Here is an 18,181-nt window from a genome sequence, read left to right as displayed (position 1 = left end):
TTAAATGTGCAATACAGCTTAGTGTGCTTGGCTTTTTAGATTAGTTTTTAAGTTTGTTTCCAAAACACTTGCTCCTGTCCACGTACCTTTTTGTTTCCAAATATTAAGTTCACTAGGTACACAATTGTGTCCAAAGCTCCGGGAGTATAGAGCCAGAAAAAAAACGTATTTTTCATAGTATTATATAATGTGCTTATATGTTGCGTTAGCCCTTGGAGAGGAAATTTTGTTTATTTTTGACAGTCACTTTAGCCAACTCCAAGGTGGCTAGGAGTCAATGTCATCAGGCAACAGACGTTAAGATATGAACTGCTCAACCTCTCTACCGGATTGGATATCGGGTGTTCGTATCACAGACACACGCAGTTTGGAAAAACGTTCCTCCTATGGGCTCCTCTTTTTGAGAGGAGGGAAGAAGTGGGAACCACGCAGACATGCTGAGGAATTCATGTTTCCGTATGACAGAGACCCTGACTCCAACCGGGGACTAAACCGGAGCACCAAGCTCTGTCCATGTGAATATTTGTAAATAAACTCCTGGATTAATCCAAGGCGAACGGTAACCGTTGTGCCACTATGACTACATGCCTGCAGATGTAGCCTCAGAGCTGAGGTGTCCATATGAGTAGTGATGTGAAACTGTCAAGTGGCAGTTTGTAAATATATCACAGAAACTGCAGTCCACTCTGGCTTTCCACTCCATTTTTTTTTTCGATTACTGCTTCCTCTTAAATGCAAATACCGCCCTCTACTGGCTGATCACGTTATTGCTGTGTGTTCTACGCATACTGAAGGTATGATTTGTGGAACAAATATGTTTTGGTTGGATTCCGAAACAAATGTCCCATAAAAAAGATCAGTTCTAGAAAATTTTGAACGTCTGGCCTAGATCTTATTCACGTCCCCTTAATTGTACATGCACATGGTCCTGCATACGAGAGCAGTTTGCGAAGTATATATGGTCTTCGGGATTTTTGTTGAGCAGCTTCCACAAATAGTGAACGTTTCCATGGTCTCTCTCTCACTATTTCTGAATGAGCTGGAACTGTAACTGTCTTACTTTGGGTCTAGGGATTTATTTTGAATTGTTTCATAGCAGTAACCGTGTTAGCATCCCACAGTTACGTGTGCAATTTTCAAATCAAACGACATATATAACACCAAATTTAGTTTTAGCTGTCTTCCACTATTACTCGAAAAATACCAAAACAGTAGCCAGTACTCCTCTTACTATCATATTTATTTAAAAGATGCATCACTACATGTGTGTGTGAAATATGATGCATGGCTAAAATAGCCACGGTTGCAGTAAATCATTGTCCCTGCTGGCTATACCAAAGTATGAGGTGTGTGTTACGTTTCATTGCAACAGTAATAAATTAAAAACATGCTGCTGTACAAGTGTTTTGCAGAACTGAATAGACATAATGTCTGAATTTTGAAGTACGGGACAGAACGCACCGTCTTTAATAATACAAATAATAAACATGCATACATGGGGTATAATTCAGGCGTTCTGTGGGGTTGTTATTCCATCGTAACAGCTGAGGTGGTATTTGACACTTTTGTGTTGTATTCCTTTTTATGTGGCGGCAAATTAAGAGTTTTTAACTGAAAAAAATGAAGAATTAAATGATTGATGTAGACCAGAAAGAAGAATTACCGTGCTTGTAAAAGACTTTTATATTTTTTAAACGTCGCAGTGGATTTTGTGGACTGCTGACGTTTGAAATGAGGCCTCTCTTCATAATCTAATATATAAGAATTCATGACTTCACATCCATTTCAGTTGCTCAGATTTTTATTGACTCTCCTTGGTCTTCCGGGAATATAGGATTTAACCTGCATCATGCCAGGATATATTGTTTTACTACCTATTTATTCTCCCTAGAATGCATGCCTCTTATAAACCCACTTTTTTTCCGGAAGAAAGTAGAATGGTGAAAATTTCATATTTAGTGTTCCCTATTTGAGGACTGCCTTTGAAGATATGTGTTGTATGAGAGCAACAAAGTAAAGGACCCCCCCCCCCCCAAAAAAAAGTATGTTTGGTAGAGACAATATTTGCCATTTTTTTTCCGATTAGTGGGACGTCTAGAAAATCATTGTTTTAGCAACGCATCCTAGGTCGTGGCAACAAATTGTATCCTTTTCGGGAACCAAAGGGGGAAAACATCTTTTGGGGTTCCTAGAGCTCTAAATACTGCTTCCAGTTTCAGCATGTACTATGGATAAATATATTGCTTCAGAGCTCAAGTAAAGCAACCCTGCATTTCTTAATGTTGTAGTTGGAGAGAGCGATAAAGGTAGGGCTTGCTTAAATTGGCTCTCCTCCACAAATTGGGTGACCCCAGCCCCGGATGGCTATATTAGTTGCGAGGCAACACCCAGGGCAGGCTTGACAATTTATTTTGGGAAATAAGGGACTGGAGCCATTACTTCCCCCAAAACATGTTTATGCTTAAGTATTCAGTTAAACGCTTGAGCTTTCACTTCTGAGCTCACGCGAGGTGTGGATGTGGAGGGGCAAGGTGTTGCCTCATGTAAATATTTTCTAATCTTAAACACAAGAATAAAGATCGAGTGTCTGGATTATACAAACAAGTACAAAAAAGGTAATGCAGCCTTCAAAATTGTTCGGTAACTATTAACATTAATACAGTTCCGAAGTTCTTGAGTGCTTCGTGTTCTGTTTAAAGGTTGTGATAAAAGTGACACATTTAAAGCAAAGAATGAATGTTTTCGTTTTGCATATCAAAGCAGAACCAGGGTGTAGGCATTTTGCAAGTGCTGTAGACTAAAGGACTGTTTGAGAGTTTGCTTGCAGCAGAATTGAATTAAACCTTATAATACTTGCTTCCTCTGAAACAATTAACTTGTTAATGATTTGCAACTGTGGTTCTTTGATCTCCGCTACGTGTAAAGGACGTTTAGGGAGGGATTGAACTGCTATATTGCAGCTCCCGAATTGTCACTTGTTAGTATGGACTGCAGTGTGTCTTTAGTTTAACATGTTGTGCAGGTAAATGTTTAATTGTACAAACTAATGGAGAAATGTTTCCTCCCAAATTGCGCAGAATTGAAGAAAAATGCCATGAATATACCCGTAATTTAAACGTAAAGTGAAAGGGTAGAAACTCTTTGTCATCAGAATCCCCAAAACCCTCGCTTTACACAAAAGGTGTAGGGGTGGAGCATCTTAATTATAATAACAAAAATACACAGAATGGCACATATGTTAAGTCAGTGAAGCTGTTATTGTAGACTGAACAGCTTGATTTTAGGTTTCCCCACCTGCCTCTCGTGTGTGTGTGTGTGTTAAAAAGTTTCTCGTAGTTTAGATTTGTTGTGTTTTTACTTTTCCAGCCCTGATGAAAACCAAGTTTGCCACCTTTGCAAATACCCAACGTGGGACCTCTTCGTATAGTCCTGAGATTTTGCTGAACAAAACATACCCATGGCCGGTGCAAAAAAACAAAACTTCACCTACCAAAATAAAATCTTGTACTATTTTTTGAGTTGCTTATGCTATGTCTTGTACCATTTAGGTGTTTCAGATAAAGAAAACTGTTTTATGCAACTGTTAAGAAAACTTAGGAAATGTGTTTTATTCTAAAATCTCAGGACGTTTTTGCATTTTTATTTTTTAGTTTACACAGGACACAACTGTCCAAGGATGGAATGTCCTTCTTAAACAGGGACAAGTAGTAACCCTAGTGAAAACCGATCACACCCAGCGCATTTTAACATGAAATTCATACAAGGGTATGGATAAACTGTCTTTATAGACTAAAAAAAAAAGAGAGATCCACTCCACACAGTGGTATTTTTAAGTAATGTGTTTAAATCTCATACCTATTGTGTGCCTAACGTCCCTCACTTCAGTAATACTGTATTCATGTCGTACATTATTCTTCACGTAAAGCACTGCTGTATCCCGTAATTCGTTAATGGAACTTCCAGTAGGCAAAACTGAATAATTTTAACAAAATTGAGTTTCCTAGTTATTGGAGTGTGTTGCGCATTTTGCCCATTTGTTCTACGTTATTAGAGTAGGTGTTGCGTGTTTTGCCTACAGAAGGTTTTACAGGTGCGCAAACTACCAATGAACTTCTTGTCCTCTGCGCTCGGCTAAACGGACTAAAATGTGCAGCAATCAAAGCCTGTATGGAATGTGTGAGCTATTTTAATGCAGCTTAAACGCAGAAAATGCACATACCGGAAACCCCGTACTTCTCAACTTAGCGCAAAAATTCTGGACATTAGGCCTTTTGCCAAAGTAAGGGGGGGGGGGGTTAAACTCGGGAACAGCTTTTAAATATTGCCCTTAAATTTAGAAAATTGATGGAACGGGATTTGCATTAGAGTATGTAATTACTGAAGGCCATGGAGTCTGAAAAAGGGATTGCGGATGGATGGAAGTCGTTAAGTGTAACGCCTGTCGTTATTGAAGGACTTCTATCCTGACTGATGTGAACCACGGATTTTAAAAATAACAGATTAAAGAAATTATGCAAAAGTGGGCGGGGGCACACCAACTAGAGTTACCACTGTCCCACTTTGCGAGGGACAGTCCCTGTTTGGGCAATTGTGTCCTGCAAAAAAAAATGTAAAGATGGCAGATGTCCTGAAATAGGGTTACCACCTGTCCCACTTTGCGAAGGACAGTCCCACTTTGGGAAGTTGTGTCCTGCAAAAACTTTGAAAAAATGGCAAATGTCCTGAGATTTTAGGACAAAAATGTCTCCTATATTTTCTTTAATAGTTGCATAAAACAGTTATGTTCTATCCGAAACAGGATAAGCAACTAAAATGGGATAAGCAACTAAAATGCTACAAGAATAACCTTTTATTTAGGCAAAAAAAGTGAAGTTCTGTCCTTTGTGCTGGCAGTGGGTATGTTTTGGCCTACAAAAATCCGATGTTTGTACCACTTCGGGCATTTGAAAAGGCAACCCCACTCTCAACTGTACAGATTTTCGCCTCGTATTTTTAGCCCGTTTTTGTGTTTTTTTTCTGACAAATTAGTGGCATCATTAAAGACTGAAGTTAGAAAATAATGACAGGCATTTGAGTTTGACTTCATACCTTTCAGAAAATTCATGCTAATGCAAAACCTGTTCTATTCTGTCAACTTTCTAAGTTTGTAAGGGCAATTAATGTCCCTATTTTTGTTCCTTTGTCCCACTTATTTATGGCTTTGTCCACATTTCTTGCTTTATGATGTTGAAGGGTATGGTGGGGGGTGTTGCTGTATGGAAGTCGACTAGTTTTAAACTAGGGGATCAATGGAATTTAATCTGCCCCGAAGAAAATGAACAATTATTATTTTCCCCTTACGTGACCATACTTCTCAACTGTCCAGATTTTTGCAGAATGTCCGGACTTCTGCCTTATATTTTTAGTCTGTCCTACCTAAAATATTTGCATTTCTGGCAAATCGTGGAGGACTGAAGTCATTAAATAATAGTTTTGGATTTAACATCCTTCAGAAAACGCATGTTTACGTAAATTCCTTTTATAGCACATTTCTAAGTTTACAAGAACAATTTAAGATGGTCCCTGTTTTGGAGCCTTTCTTCCCCATTATTTTTGGCTTTGTCCAGATCTCTTGCGCGAAGTGTTCTGAAGTCCTAAATATTACAAGTTTGAGCTACCTTAAGTCACAGTATTGTACACCCGTCATAGTTTGACTAATTGCTGCCAAGTTTACATTCATCTCCGTGCATCTCCTATCATGCATATCGACTGCCCAGATTTTCAAACTTTAGACTTTTGCCTCAATTTTAGCATGTTCCTCATAAAATCTGCCGCATTCTTTCAGATAACTGAGAATTGGGCACTAAATGACATACCTTTAAGTTTTTCAGACTTCATATCCTTCATAAGATCCACACTGTAGCAAAATGCTACTCTAGCAACTTTTTATGTTTGTAAGAGCAGTATTTAAAATCTGTCCCTGGTTTGGGGCATTTGTCCCCACGTTATTTTTGGATTTGTCCAGATTCCTTGCACCAAGAGGTTGAGGAGGTATGTATGGTTCCTATTACATGAAAGTGCGTTGTATGTATGCTGCAAGTGATAAAAAGTGGTTTCTAAGATTTCTGAACCATAGAGTTCAGCTTAGCTCAAGAAGTGGATACAGCATTAAAAGAATGACAGTTTGCATCATGCATTTCCGAAGAAAAAGAACCATAAAACATTAATGTCAAACATTATTTACTGATTGAAGAAAGGATGGAATTGTGGGAGAAGGCGACCATCTGAGAAAGTCGGGGACAGCTGAGAGCTGCGCATGAATTGTAGTTGAAAAGACTTGCTATAAAAAAAACCGGTGTACAAAATGTTATTTGGATAATAACAGCAGTTCCTCTTCACAATGAATAACGACTTAGTGGCGTTTCACAGCTTTTTTATCCACAGAACTGGGAAGACGTATGGGAGGGTGACACTTATTTTAGGAGGGAGGAAACAAACTGCCAACATTAGTTATGTACCCTAAAAATACGGGGACAGTCAAGAGGTAAGAGTTACCCAAGGTAACGATCAATGCATTTTGTCAAATGCAAAATGCCAGCTTTTGATTGAGTGGAGTGGTTGCCTGAACTCATCCCGCATAAATGCACAAGTTAAATTTTGTCACATTTCCAAAAGCTGGCATGCTAGACTGTTCTCTACAAGTTTTACCTAACATTTCTTGGTAAGTCTGTGCTGCTGTATCGGCGAAACTTAATTTTATCCCTAACACCACTGAAACTGGCCAGCATCATAACCCAGAAGTAGGTGCCATTTGGCGGAGGTGTGATAAATGTAGTGTTATAGTTTTTCATTTTGCTATGGGCATCGCTTAAAGGTGAAGTTGATGATGATGATCCGAAGAAAAAATCGGGTAAAATACATTTATTTTTAAAAATCTAGTAGTAGTAATCCAGTTAAGGTGTTTACCCTTCAAATTGCCGATAGGTGTGCACGTGTCCTGTACAGGACCAATTTGCCTTGAGCTCTCTGTCTTCTTGGTTAGCCTCTGGCAACCATACAAACCTAACTTGGATAATAAGCGGCTCTCGGACAATGAGCGAGTGGTCACTTGTTTAATGCTTTTTCTGCATATTTAACTTGATAGGAAAATGAGTGCCAATAACGTTGGGGACTTGCGTGACCGCCGAGGAAGTCTATTAACTTTATTACAGATAGCAACTGGGCAAAGAAACCATGTTTGTTGTAAATGGTACAACTTCTAGTATGCGGCAAGTAAAGCAGATGATTTTGTCTCAGATTTTAAGTTTGTCCATCTTGATATCTGCTAAAACTAGTGACCAGAGAAAAAGGTGGTGAATTACACTTTTAATTATCGCCATTATTTATTGACTTGACTTTAGAGAGAAAAATTGCATTATGTTATTGTGTCAATATTTCAAGTTAATAGTACTAATATAAGTGCCTCTGATTTTTTTTTTCTGGGTTTGTCCCTGATTCGCGGAGATCAACGGTTGGAATGCCTTGGGTCCCAATCAGCAGTAGTTAACAGATCACGTTGTCCGTGTTAATTGAATAAAACCCTAGACAGAAAATACCTTTTATTTTGAAATAAACTTGACCGAGCTGCTCGACATCTCTTTAACAAATGCCATTCATTAAAACTACGCCCATGCGTACTGGAGACGGGCTTCAATCATTAATCTCTGTAGTTTAAGTAATGAGCGATGCTCACCAGGTGATAGAAGTGGATACCCGCGAAACGCACTCTTTTTGGTACCGGGAATTCTTGTCACATCATAGAACTTTAACCAGAGTAGTAGTTTGGTAACAGCTTGCTGTCTTCGAAATGTTAAAACTCTGCATTCCCGTACCTAAATCTGAATTTAAGATACAAAACCTGTGTAAGTACGGTGGTGGTAGTTAGCTGACTTAAGAACCTCTGTGTATGCTCCCTGTAATAATGGGGTCCGGTACCCTATTCGCAAAGTGTGGGTAACTAGCATTATCCGGTTTGCACAAAAACTGTACTCTGGAGCAGTCGTTGCATTTTAAGGGGTAGGCCCTAACTGAAGTCCGGGCCCATACCTCTCCACTGCCCAAATTTTCGCAGAATGTCTAGATTTGTGCCTAATATGTTTAGTCTGTTCTTCATAAAAGTTGTGAATTTCTGGATGTTTGAAGTATATCGGTGAGGGAGTTTAGTAAATGACAGGCATTTCATTTTAAGACTCCACATGCTTCAGAAAATGCAACGTACCACAAGACCATTTTATTGTAGGAACTAAGTTTATAAGAGCAATATTTAAAAGTTGTCCTTATTTTTGAGGCTTTGTCCAGATTTTTTTTGTAAAACCTAAGAGATTAGAACTATGCTGCCAACTCCATCAGGTTTGCAGAGTATTGACGAGGTACATGATAAACTCAATGTTTTTAGAATGGGACACCAAGCAATCAAGTCGCAAATAAAGTGGAGGATAAGTCCCATGATAAAGAACTGCTATTGGTACTAATCAAACGTTTTTGGATGGGCCGCAGGCTTTTAGGATGGTAGTTATAGTCAAACACAACGCCTGTGCAGTGTGCGTTTGCATTAGGTTAAACTGTCAGTGGAGTGCTGTACCAAAAAGCCTGCCTTGGCATGCATTTTTATGGCACCGACAAATGTGGAGCATGCCACAGGTCTCAATAAGATATATGTAGCCTGAATAGGTGACGTTTTACACTGACAAGGTTTTATAATCTGTTATAAGAGGACTGTGTGTGTGGATATATTGTGTCCTTTTTATTGTTAAATAGTGTAGTGGGTTGTGAATTTTGTATATATGTCGGACTTTAACATATCCCACAATGTCAAATATACAACTATTCGTTTTTACATTTTAAAGAATATAATACATATTGGTAGTATACATGAACAGATACGTTTGAGAAATAAAAATGACTTTGTGCCCTTCTGTCTGTCCATACTTCTTAAATGTACAGATTTTTGCAGAATGCCCATATTTTTGTCGCACATTTTTGGTCTGTTTCTCATAAAATTGTGATGGTTTTTTTTTTTTTTTTTTTTTTTTTTTTTTTTTTTTGCCTTGAGGGTTGAAGTCCGAAAATAATTGAATTTCAGCCTTCATTCAGAAACCTCATTAATACAAAACCTGCCATTCTATCAACTTTCCAAGTTTGTAAGAGCACTATCTGAAAAGTGTCCCTATTTTTGGGCCTTTGTCCCCCAATATTTTATGGCTTTGTCCATATTTCTTGCCCTCTTTCTTTTTCTCCATCGTGTGTGTGTGTGTGTGTGTGTGTGTGTGTGTGTGTGTGTGTGTGTGTGTGTGTGTGTGTGTGTCTATATTCAGTTGCACTGTTGTATTTGGTATTTGAAAATTAAGTTGTTACATTTACAGGATTCATTACCATGCTACATATTGCAGTTTAAAACCTGGAGTAAAATAATGTGTGCTAAAGCTTTTCCTTCAAAATTTGCTGGCAAAGCTCCCCATTTCTCCTCAAAAGTTTGCTGGGTATTGCCCTTACACAGCTCTTTTAGATGGTGTCTCTTAAGGAAATCTGCTTCTTTCAGTAGATGGGCAAAACAAAAATAAATATCTTATTGTAAACTTCACACTCTGATCTCCATGTAAATGCAGAAAGTTAAAAAAAAATGTATTCAGTAATCTAGTGTGGGGTACCACGTTTACTTGTAATGGTTCCTGTTGCATATGTTTGATATACTTTTGCTCATTTCAATGTGTTACTGGTAAATCAGAATGCTTTTATTGTCCGTTTTGACCAGCATTCTGTGGCTTTTTGTAAAATGTAGCAATTGTTGAGTTGCTTTATTCCTTGGTATACTAGCAAGTCTTGTTTAGAAAACTGAGGGTGCAGCATTCTTTACGCAGATATTGCATACTCCATGTTTTAAACTGCTTCCAAGAGCTAGTGCTCACTGTGTTTTATCTAGTTTTTACCTAATTTGTCATTTAACACAAGTCTCTGCTAGTACCCCACATTTGACTTTTTGTGTAGGGCATGCAGTTATTTAGAGAACCGGTTTGTTTTATAAATTAGTCACTTTTCTCAATTTTGTTTGTGTACATTAGATTGCTTTTGCTGGATGTCTCTTACTGTAAATTCATTGTGTAACTGTTATTTGTTTATATTTTATCGGAGGTTTCTTTGAAAGTGTAGTAGTAATAAAGGTGATGGCATTTCTTTACAGAGGTCCATTTGCATGGCAAAAAAACAGATGAGGAACCATTCACTCGACTGTAGACTCCTTCCTGTGGCCAGTGTGTTTTTAATAGTCTTCATACCAGTTTTAGTAGATGCCAACTTATTAGATGCCAGCACATGGTGGTAAGTGCCCTTCATTATGATATTTTGCTAAGTGCCCTTCATTATGATATTTTGACTATCTGTATAACTTAGATGCACTTTAATTGGGCTATTTGTGTTCAAATGTGGACCTTTCATGTGCATGAGTGTGCTGACCTGGATTATTGCTATTTTTAAATTAACTAGCTAAATCTGTACAGAAGAAAGTGATTCAGGAAAATTCAGGAATTAGATGAGGGGGAGAAAAAAATGAACTGTGTTGGAACTCGTTAAGTAGAAGGCTGTTTCTTGTCTGACTGTGATGTATATGTGGAAAGTAAACCTTTTTATTTGGAAAGGGGCATTCTGCAGTATACCTAATCACTGGGGGGGGGGGACTGGGGGGTGGTAAGAGAACTGTTTGAAATGGAATCCATCTCAAATGACAGATTCATAGTTTGTATGTATACTAGGTCAATGACCTCTAGGGCCCTTAAAAAACCCTAGCTGTATAATCTGTGACACAGATCTGATTTATGTCTGACTTATGGGGGCGGGTGATTTATTTACTTCCTCTGTCAATCAGAGACCTAGGAGCCAGACCAGGGGTGACTTTATGATTACCCATCCATTAGCCCAAGTTGTGCTTAAATAGGGATCGTGAGGAACTCTCTCACATGGATGGGGAGCCTGTCTGTCCGACATGTCCTATTTATGTTGCAAGCAAAATTTTTAGGTCTTTTCATCTAGTAGTTATGACAAACTCCCGAATAACGGATGCACCATGGGTATTTAAGATATGAATTTTTTATACAGATCTTAGACTTCATTTGAGCCTTAATTGTACTTTTTATATTGTGATTTCTTTTGTTTATATTATAGTGTTATGTTTTTTTAAGCACTTCACTATCCTCCAATTCAAATTTAGCGATATTTGTCATAAGTCAAATAGCAGAGTTTTAAATTGTACTTGTGTGCTCGGAAGTAGAATTACTGTTGCAGAAAATGCTATTTTTAGGGTGGCTTTCTTGTAAGGACATACAACTGAAGTAAATGTCAGAGAATTTACAAGGAAGTCTTTACCTCTGTAATAAGGGATAATACCTGCATCTGCTTGGAGAAGACCTTGCCGGGGCAAAACAAATCTAAACTGGATAAGAAATGGTGGCCCTGAAGTCCTGTAGGAACTGTTGTATTACAGTAACCATGTAAAAATGTGCTAAAGTGGCCATCTTTTCAAAAATGAGATTTTGTGGACAAACTGTAAGCAATGCACAAACCATAAAGGTTCCTATCAGCAGAACAAAGGTGCATGTTTTCGAATACGTCTTTGTCGAACTGACAAAACCGAAACTGCAAATTGTCGAAGTGGCATGTAAGTGAATTCTTTCCCTGGGAAAGAATTTGCTTGGCCGCTTTGGTACTTTGCCATTTTCGGCACTGTAGTGCAGTCTCTGAGCTGGTATATATAAGTAGGGGGGGCTATGAGGGGGTGAAGCCCCCCACTTATGTTTTAATGTGCTTTTCTTTTTCCCCTTGGAAAAAATCGCTGTTCTGACAGTTCGGTTTTGTAAGCTTTTGCTTACATGGGGTCGATCGTTCGCTTAAGTGTTCGGTGGTCTAATATAGACCTGACCTTGAGCAATGCATAGGACTTCATTTTTCTTTTTGCCAAAATGAAACCCATAAAAGCTCCTTCTGATTTTTATTTTATGTAGCTATACTTTTCTGTGATTTTTTTATTTTATGTAGCTATATTTTTCTGTGAAAAAGGATGTGAGGTGGTCTTAGACTGTGGCTTCACAGTTTAACCTGGTCCTTATCGAGTACAAATGTTGTGTAGCTCTGTTATGGTACAAGTTATGGGTGGGGTAGCACATTCCTGCCCACTTTTGATAAGTTTTAGATATGTACACCTATATGTTCACTTTTTGTTAGATGATAAACTACATGATGTGAAGAAATACAAAAACTTCCAAGGAAATATTTTGCTGAATGGGCAGCATGTCTGTTGAAACTTTCAGAAGATTTTATAAGTAGGAGTGTGCAGTTAATTTACTCTGTTGAATTTTCAGATGAGCAAGGTTTTCTTTGACATGTTTTAAACAGTACCATAGTACTGAAAGATTTGAGGAATTACAGGATATGGGGAAATTGGATGCGTTTGCTTTCATGATATGATTGTGCATCTGTTTGCTTGCAGTTTATTGGTTATAGTTTCAAATTTAGCCTCAGGCCATCACCTTATCTTTTGAGATTCAACTTGAATGAAATGCTTTGAGTAATTTGGAATATTCTTACTTATTCAACTCAAATTTCTTAATCTCATAATTATTCAATAACAAAACTGTTGCATTGACTTGGAAGCATCCCGATGAATGAATTCTGATGCTGATGACTGAGCTTAGACTATGTCATGTAAATGTTGGTTTTCCTTCTTTCCATGTTTTGGTACATAAGGTATTGCACAACTGACCGTAGCTTGGCTAGGTCATCCTTACAGTTTTAACTGGTTTGTCTGTGTGAAATTTTTACTCTGGTTAATTCTTGTGTGTACACACACAACTTTCTGGTCTTCTACAAACAAAGCATGCTCTACATCCAGATGTAATTTGAACCATTGAAGTACACAAATCTGGAACAGCTAAACATATAGATTTCCAAAAGGTTGAAAGACAAAACTAAAAAAAAATTGTATTTATACATACCAACTCTGAGCTTCCCCACAGTGGGAAAATGGCAATTCCCTGATCCTCACTGTTCACAATCCGTGGACTAAAAGCAGACATAAGTGATCAAATGAGTTTCTTATCACTTCAGCTGGCATAAAAATATTTAGCATTATGAGCATTTGATTTATATGGCATGTTTCCCTACATTTGTATGAACATATCTGCAGTTGACTTGCTACTGCTTTCTATTTCACTGTTATTAGCTCTTTGTATGTGTAGTATTGTTGCACAACAGGGAAGTGGTTCTTGCTCTAATATTTTATTACGGTCGCCTGATAATTGTGAATGCATGCACTGTCACAGTAGCTCAGACACTGCACCTGTGCAGTTGAATGTGGTGCCCTACTGGTCCGTATTTATGCTGGGACATAGCACCTGTGCAGATCGCCTGTCCATATTGTAACACAATCTGTGCTATGCATTTTCTCCTGCATTGTAACTCTAAGAAGAATTAGTAATCCTGCTGCAGCTATGGTTATGGCTGCTTTCTTCATAGCTTGTCAGAGTGATTTGGAAGATGCCATCTTGGCAAAGGTGTCAGTGGGGAAAATTGTTGCTGTAGGTGGTGGCCCTGTGTTTGCTGCATCTTGTGTGAATGTGTGATTAGCAGGTCATAACATCTTGTGTGTGTGTGGCACAGCTTCAGATCTCTGTTATTGCACAGTGTCAAAAGTATTGACTCTGGTAGCTGGTTATATACCTGCCATCTGAATAGCACTAGCAAAGGATATAGTGTAGCATATCTACCTAGTTGTTCATGTCTACATTCATGAGCCCACTGGAAAATTGCAATATATAAGACCAGCCACTGTTAAGGCCTGCTCAGTAATGAAGGTGGGGACATTACCCCATCTCCAGTATCTACTGAAGATGTTTGGGAAATGCTTTGGATTTTTGCACTATTAGATCAGTATGTTCTCCATGGTGTTCACAACACCAGCATGGAAAGTGCTATGTATGACTCAAGTGCCATTGCAGTGCAAAGGATGGCAAAAGATGGAACCACAAACTTTTCTGCCAGATGTGCCACACGGTTACACCCGAGGCCAAGTTTAGAAGGGCAGTCTATGCAATGGTTTTTGTGTGTGTGTGTGTGTGTGTGTGTGTGTGTGTGTGTGTGTGTGTGTGTGTGTGTGTGTGTGTGTGTGTGTGTGTGTGTGTGTGTGTGTGTGTGTGTGTGTGTGTGTGTGTGTGCTGATGTGGGCTGTAATTAGCTGCTTCACTTTCAAATAATGTGAAACATTACTTCACAAAGCTTTCAAGGAGGAGTATAGTTTACAGAATCTTCTTGGTGATTTTTAAAGGTGAATCAAAACTACCTCAGATTACATCACCAAAATAGGTAAACCTTGCTTGATGTTTAGGGGAAACAAATGCCAAGTGCTTTCAGAAGGTACATAACTTTTTATCAGAGCAAACTGTGCATTGTTTTGTACAGGGTGATACACACACACGAGGCATAGAAGAAGAAGAAGAAGATGCTAGCTTTTCTTTTTTTTTCCTCTGTGATATTCCGCCTCAAACCATGATAGTCTTGGTTGTTTTGTAACCAATATATAGGCATAACAGGGTTATGTTACCCATACAACTAATATGTTCCCTTTTGTTTATGGGTACAAGAGTCTGAATTCCTTATGCAGATCTACTCAAATTGGGGGAGACATCTGGATATTCTGAGGCAGTGCTGTTCAGCATTTGAAATGCTTGTTGCAGTTTTATTTCCTACCTTCCTGGTATTTCCAATGAATTGAATTTTCTACCCTCCCAGCGTGGTCATATCCCTAAACCTGTTACTATCTGTTGCTCTTTCACCAACAGGTGCCACATCAACTAGAGACACAGCTCTTTGTCTCCACTCCCGTATTCAACATTGATTTCAGTGTGCAAGTTTTTGGCTTCTTCCACTCTACTATGACCCTTACTTGCCCACCATTTGTATTCCATTTGTGATAGGCTGACTGCAAATGTAGAGTCTATATCAAGCTACTCTGTCAGTTGTTTTAGCAGGCAGCTGATTACCATCTATGTCTAAGTGATAGACCCCGCCCCCCAGAATACTAAAGAGGTGTAAACTAATGTTTGTTTGTTTGAAAACCAAATAGGTGCCGCTATAGATCCAAAGGTCCACTCGTCAACACAAAAAGCAGCCTGAAAAGATGTAAAAACAATACACGAGTAGATGCCACCACGATGAGTCCAATAAACTGAGTAGCAAAGTTTCAGTACATTTATTGTAATTATAAAACAAAGATGAGCGCTTTCGCGTACACAAGTACGCTTCTTCAGATCTTAAACAAGTTTAATTTAAAACACCCTTTTTATATAAAAAGTCTTTCATTCTAATGAAAGCAATTAATCAATCAATCAATTACTCAGCAACACAATTTCCTAATGGACATTCCCTAGTTACCTAGCACTTCTCATAAAATCACAAGAATAATCAATATCATAAATAATAAGGCATGCTAAATAATTCATGCTTCCATATACATATCAATGTGTTTCTATTATGGCGCTCTTCTCACAAAATATATGAAAAGAACGTACAAATATGCAAATATACATGACGTTAAATATACACAAACAAACAAAACTATATACATAAACTTAAACCACTTAAAATAAAACCTTGTGCATCTCTATACAATCCAGTACAGGTACTATACAGATACCATATAGATATACCAATGTTTCATATAGTGGCCCCTTACATGGAGCTATTGCTATAATAAATCATATTAATTTCTAAAAATATTATTAAATCCAATAGCATCATTATAACACAAATAAACTATATATATATATATATATATATATATATATATATATATATATATATAATATATAGAATGCAAAAATAAATATAAGCTTTAATATGAATATGTACATAAATCACTTACTACGTGCTTCAAGTATAGGTTTGATAGTTATAAATTAAGACCAGATGATGCGCTCGTGAAAAATCCATTGGAGTTCAACAGTCTCCAAATTCATATTGTTGCCTCCTCTTTTATTGGGGGTTATTAATTGCAACACTCTAAATCTGAAATCATGCCCCTCATTCAACATAACATGTCTAGCTAAAGCATTCTGTTGATTAGACTTTCTAATTTCATATGAATGATTATACATTCTGTCCTTAAGTCTTCTCGTTGTCATGCCAACATAAAACGCTTTACATTGTAAACAAGTAGCCAGGTAAGTAAGATTAGTACTATTACATGATGCAAAAAACCTGGGTTTAAACACATAGTTCATGTCCGGATGTACAAATACCTGTGAATCAGTAATCAATTTGCACATATTGCACTTGCTACAAAGATATGTGCCTACTCTCTCATTATGTTCGGAACATTGTTTATCTAAATGTTGCCCATGGTCAAGACCAAGTAACATCTTCAAATTTTTGCTATTTTTATATTTGAATTTAGGTGTTTCACCTTCAACACCAACAATGGAAGAATCCATTGTTAATGTATAACAATTTATATTATAATATAAATAATAATTTATGAGAAGAGCATCATTATAGAAACACATAGATATGTATATGGAAGCATGAATTATTTAGGATGCCTTATTTATGATGTTGATTCTTGTGATTTTATGAGAAGCGCTAGGTAACTAGGGAATGTCCATTAGGAAATTGTGTTGCTGAGTAATTGATTAATTGCTTCATTAGAATGAAAGACTTTTTATATAAAAAGGGTGTTTAGTTTTTTACGATCTGAAGAAGTGTACTTGTGTACGCGAAAGCGCTCATCTTTCTTGTTTCATAATTACAATAAATGTACTGAAACTTTGCTGCTCAGTTTATTGGACTCATCGTGGTGGCATCTACTCGTGTATTGTTTTTACATCTTGTTTGTTTAAGGTGCAACACATGCTTTCTCTTAGTGTGATGGTGTATGGAGCTTTTGTCAACATATTTCATATTGTGGTTTACTTGTTTAACCTTTAGAGTTTGAGGATGTTATGAGAAGCCTGTGTGGACATCTGCTTTATATTGTGGTTATAAGTGTCTAAACTCTTCCAGAGTTTGAAGATGTTGTAAGGGTGTGAATAGCCTGTGTGAACTTTATATTGTGGTTTTTACATGTTTTACTTGTCTGATGTTCTCCAGAGGCTGAGGGTGTGAAGGAACCAGCTTGGATTACTGCAGAATGTTTAACTAAAGCAGGTTTAATACAGTCTTAGGTTTTGTGAATGCCCTTCTCTGGACTGTGTTTGTAGTACTACTTGATTTGAACTTAGGCCATCAGCTGGCAAGCAGGTTAAATATTTGGTCATTTTAACTTTTTTGCCTTGGTAACCTCTGGAATCGTATCTTCTATGAGCTCGGGTGTATCCTTAAAACTCTGAACACACTCCTTTCTTTCAGTGGAATTCCCAGTGTGATATTACTTCAGTCTTTTTAAACTGTATGTTCTTTCCTTGCCAGGTGATCTACCTTTTCATTTTATGTGTTTTGATTAGCCTCCCTGCAAGGGAGCCTGCAGGATTTTTTGCAAGGGGGGGTGCAAACCCAGAGCCCCACCCACACAGCACCCCCCCCCCATGCAGCCATTACAGGGTCCCATTACTTGGCTATTTCTTCCCAGTTGCCATAAACAACTGTTCAAAATTCTCAGTGTGCATACTATTTTATGCTTTACTTCTTCAATGATTACAGATATCTAGATTTAATTAGGAATCCATGTTTTTACATACCCCATGTACATTGCAACTAATTCAAGGGAACCTTTCAGCTGGCAGCCCTTTTGAATTCTGATCAAGAAGGCTTGGCTGTTGAGTTCTCTATACTGGAATAATTTCTCATTCATTGCTAATCACTTTATTTACTTGGGTGCTAAGAGTTTTCCTTTTCTGATGAGGTCTCCAGGTTTGGAGATGAAAGCGCTAAATCTGTGTTTTCGTGTACAATAAAAGGAACAGTTGGATTGGAAGCCTTTTGGTAGTGGTGGATTTATATGGAAGACAGCCTTCATTGACCCAGGTTACTGAGTGTTCACAGTTTTCCTTTTTACCTACCATAAAGACAAGGTATTTGTTTTATCTCAAATTACTTTCCCTTGTTTTATTTATTTATAAGTGACTTAGAAACAGCTACTGGGGAATAGTGTTCATTAGCTCAGTATTTCTCCTGTATGACACTAAAC

The 18,181-nt window shown here is 37.7% G+C and overlaps 1 protein-coding gene across 8 annotated transcripts in view; it reads left to right on the top strand.

Moving 5' to 3' along the window:
* The window catches only part of LOC122807646 (protein Wnt-5a), a 326,124-nt gene that overhangs the window by 1,037 nt on the left and 306,906 nt on the right, over positions 1-18,181 (top strand). For 5 of the 8 annotated variants that reach the window (XM_044078581.1, XM_044078579.1, XM_044078578.1 and 2 more), the window contains exon 2: positions 10,196-10,332. In XM_044078581.1, the coding sequence (XP_043934516.1) occupies positions 10,208-10,332 (125 nt within the window). In that variant the 5' untranslated portion in view covers positions 10,196-10,207. Of the gene's footprint in view, positions 1-778; positions 795-2,493; positions 2,616-7,606; positions 7,881-10,195; positions 10,333-18,181 lie in introns of those variants that run through there. The other 3 variants (XM_044078584.1, XM_044078582.1, XM_044078580.1) reach the window with 3 other exon arrangements.

Source organism: Protopterus annectens, chromosome 7.part1 (assembly GCF_019279795.1).
Source record: "Protopterus annectens isolate FY-2018-M chromosome 7.part1, PAN1.0, whole genome shotgun sequence".
In the NCBI taxonomy this organism is placed as follows: domain Eukaryota; kingdom Metazoa; phylum Chordata; order Ceratodontiformes; family Protopteridae; genus Protopterus; species Protopterus annectens.
Note: the sequence above shows the minus strand (reverse complement) of the source record. Positions and strands in the feature narration are given on the sequence as shown.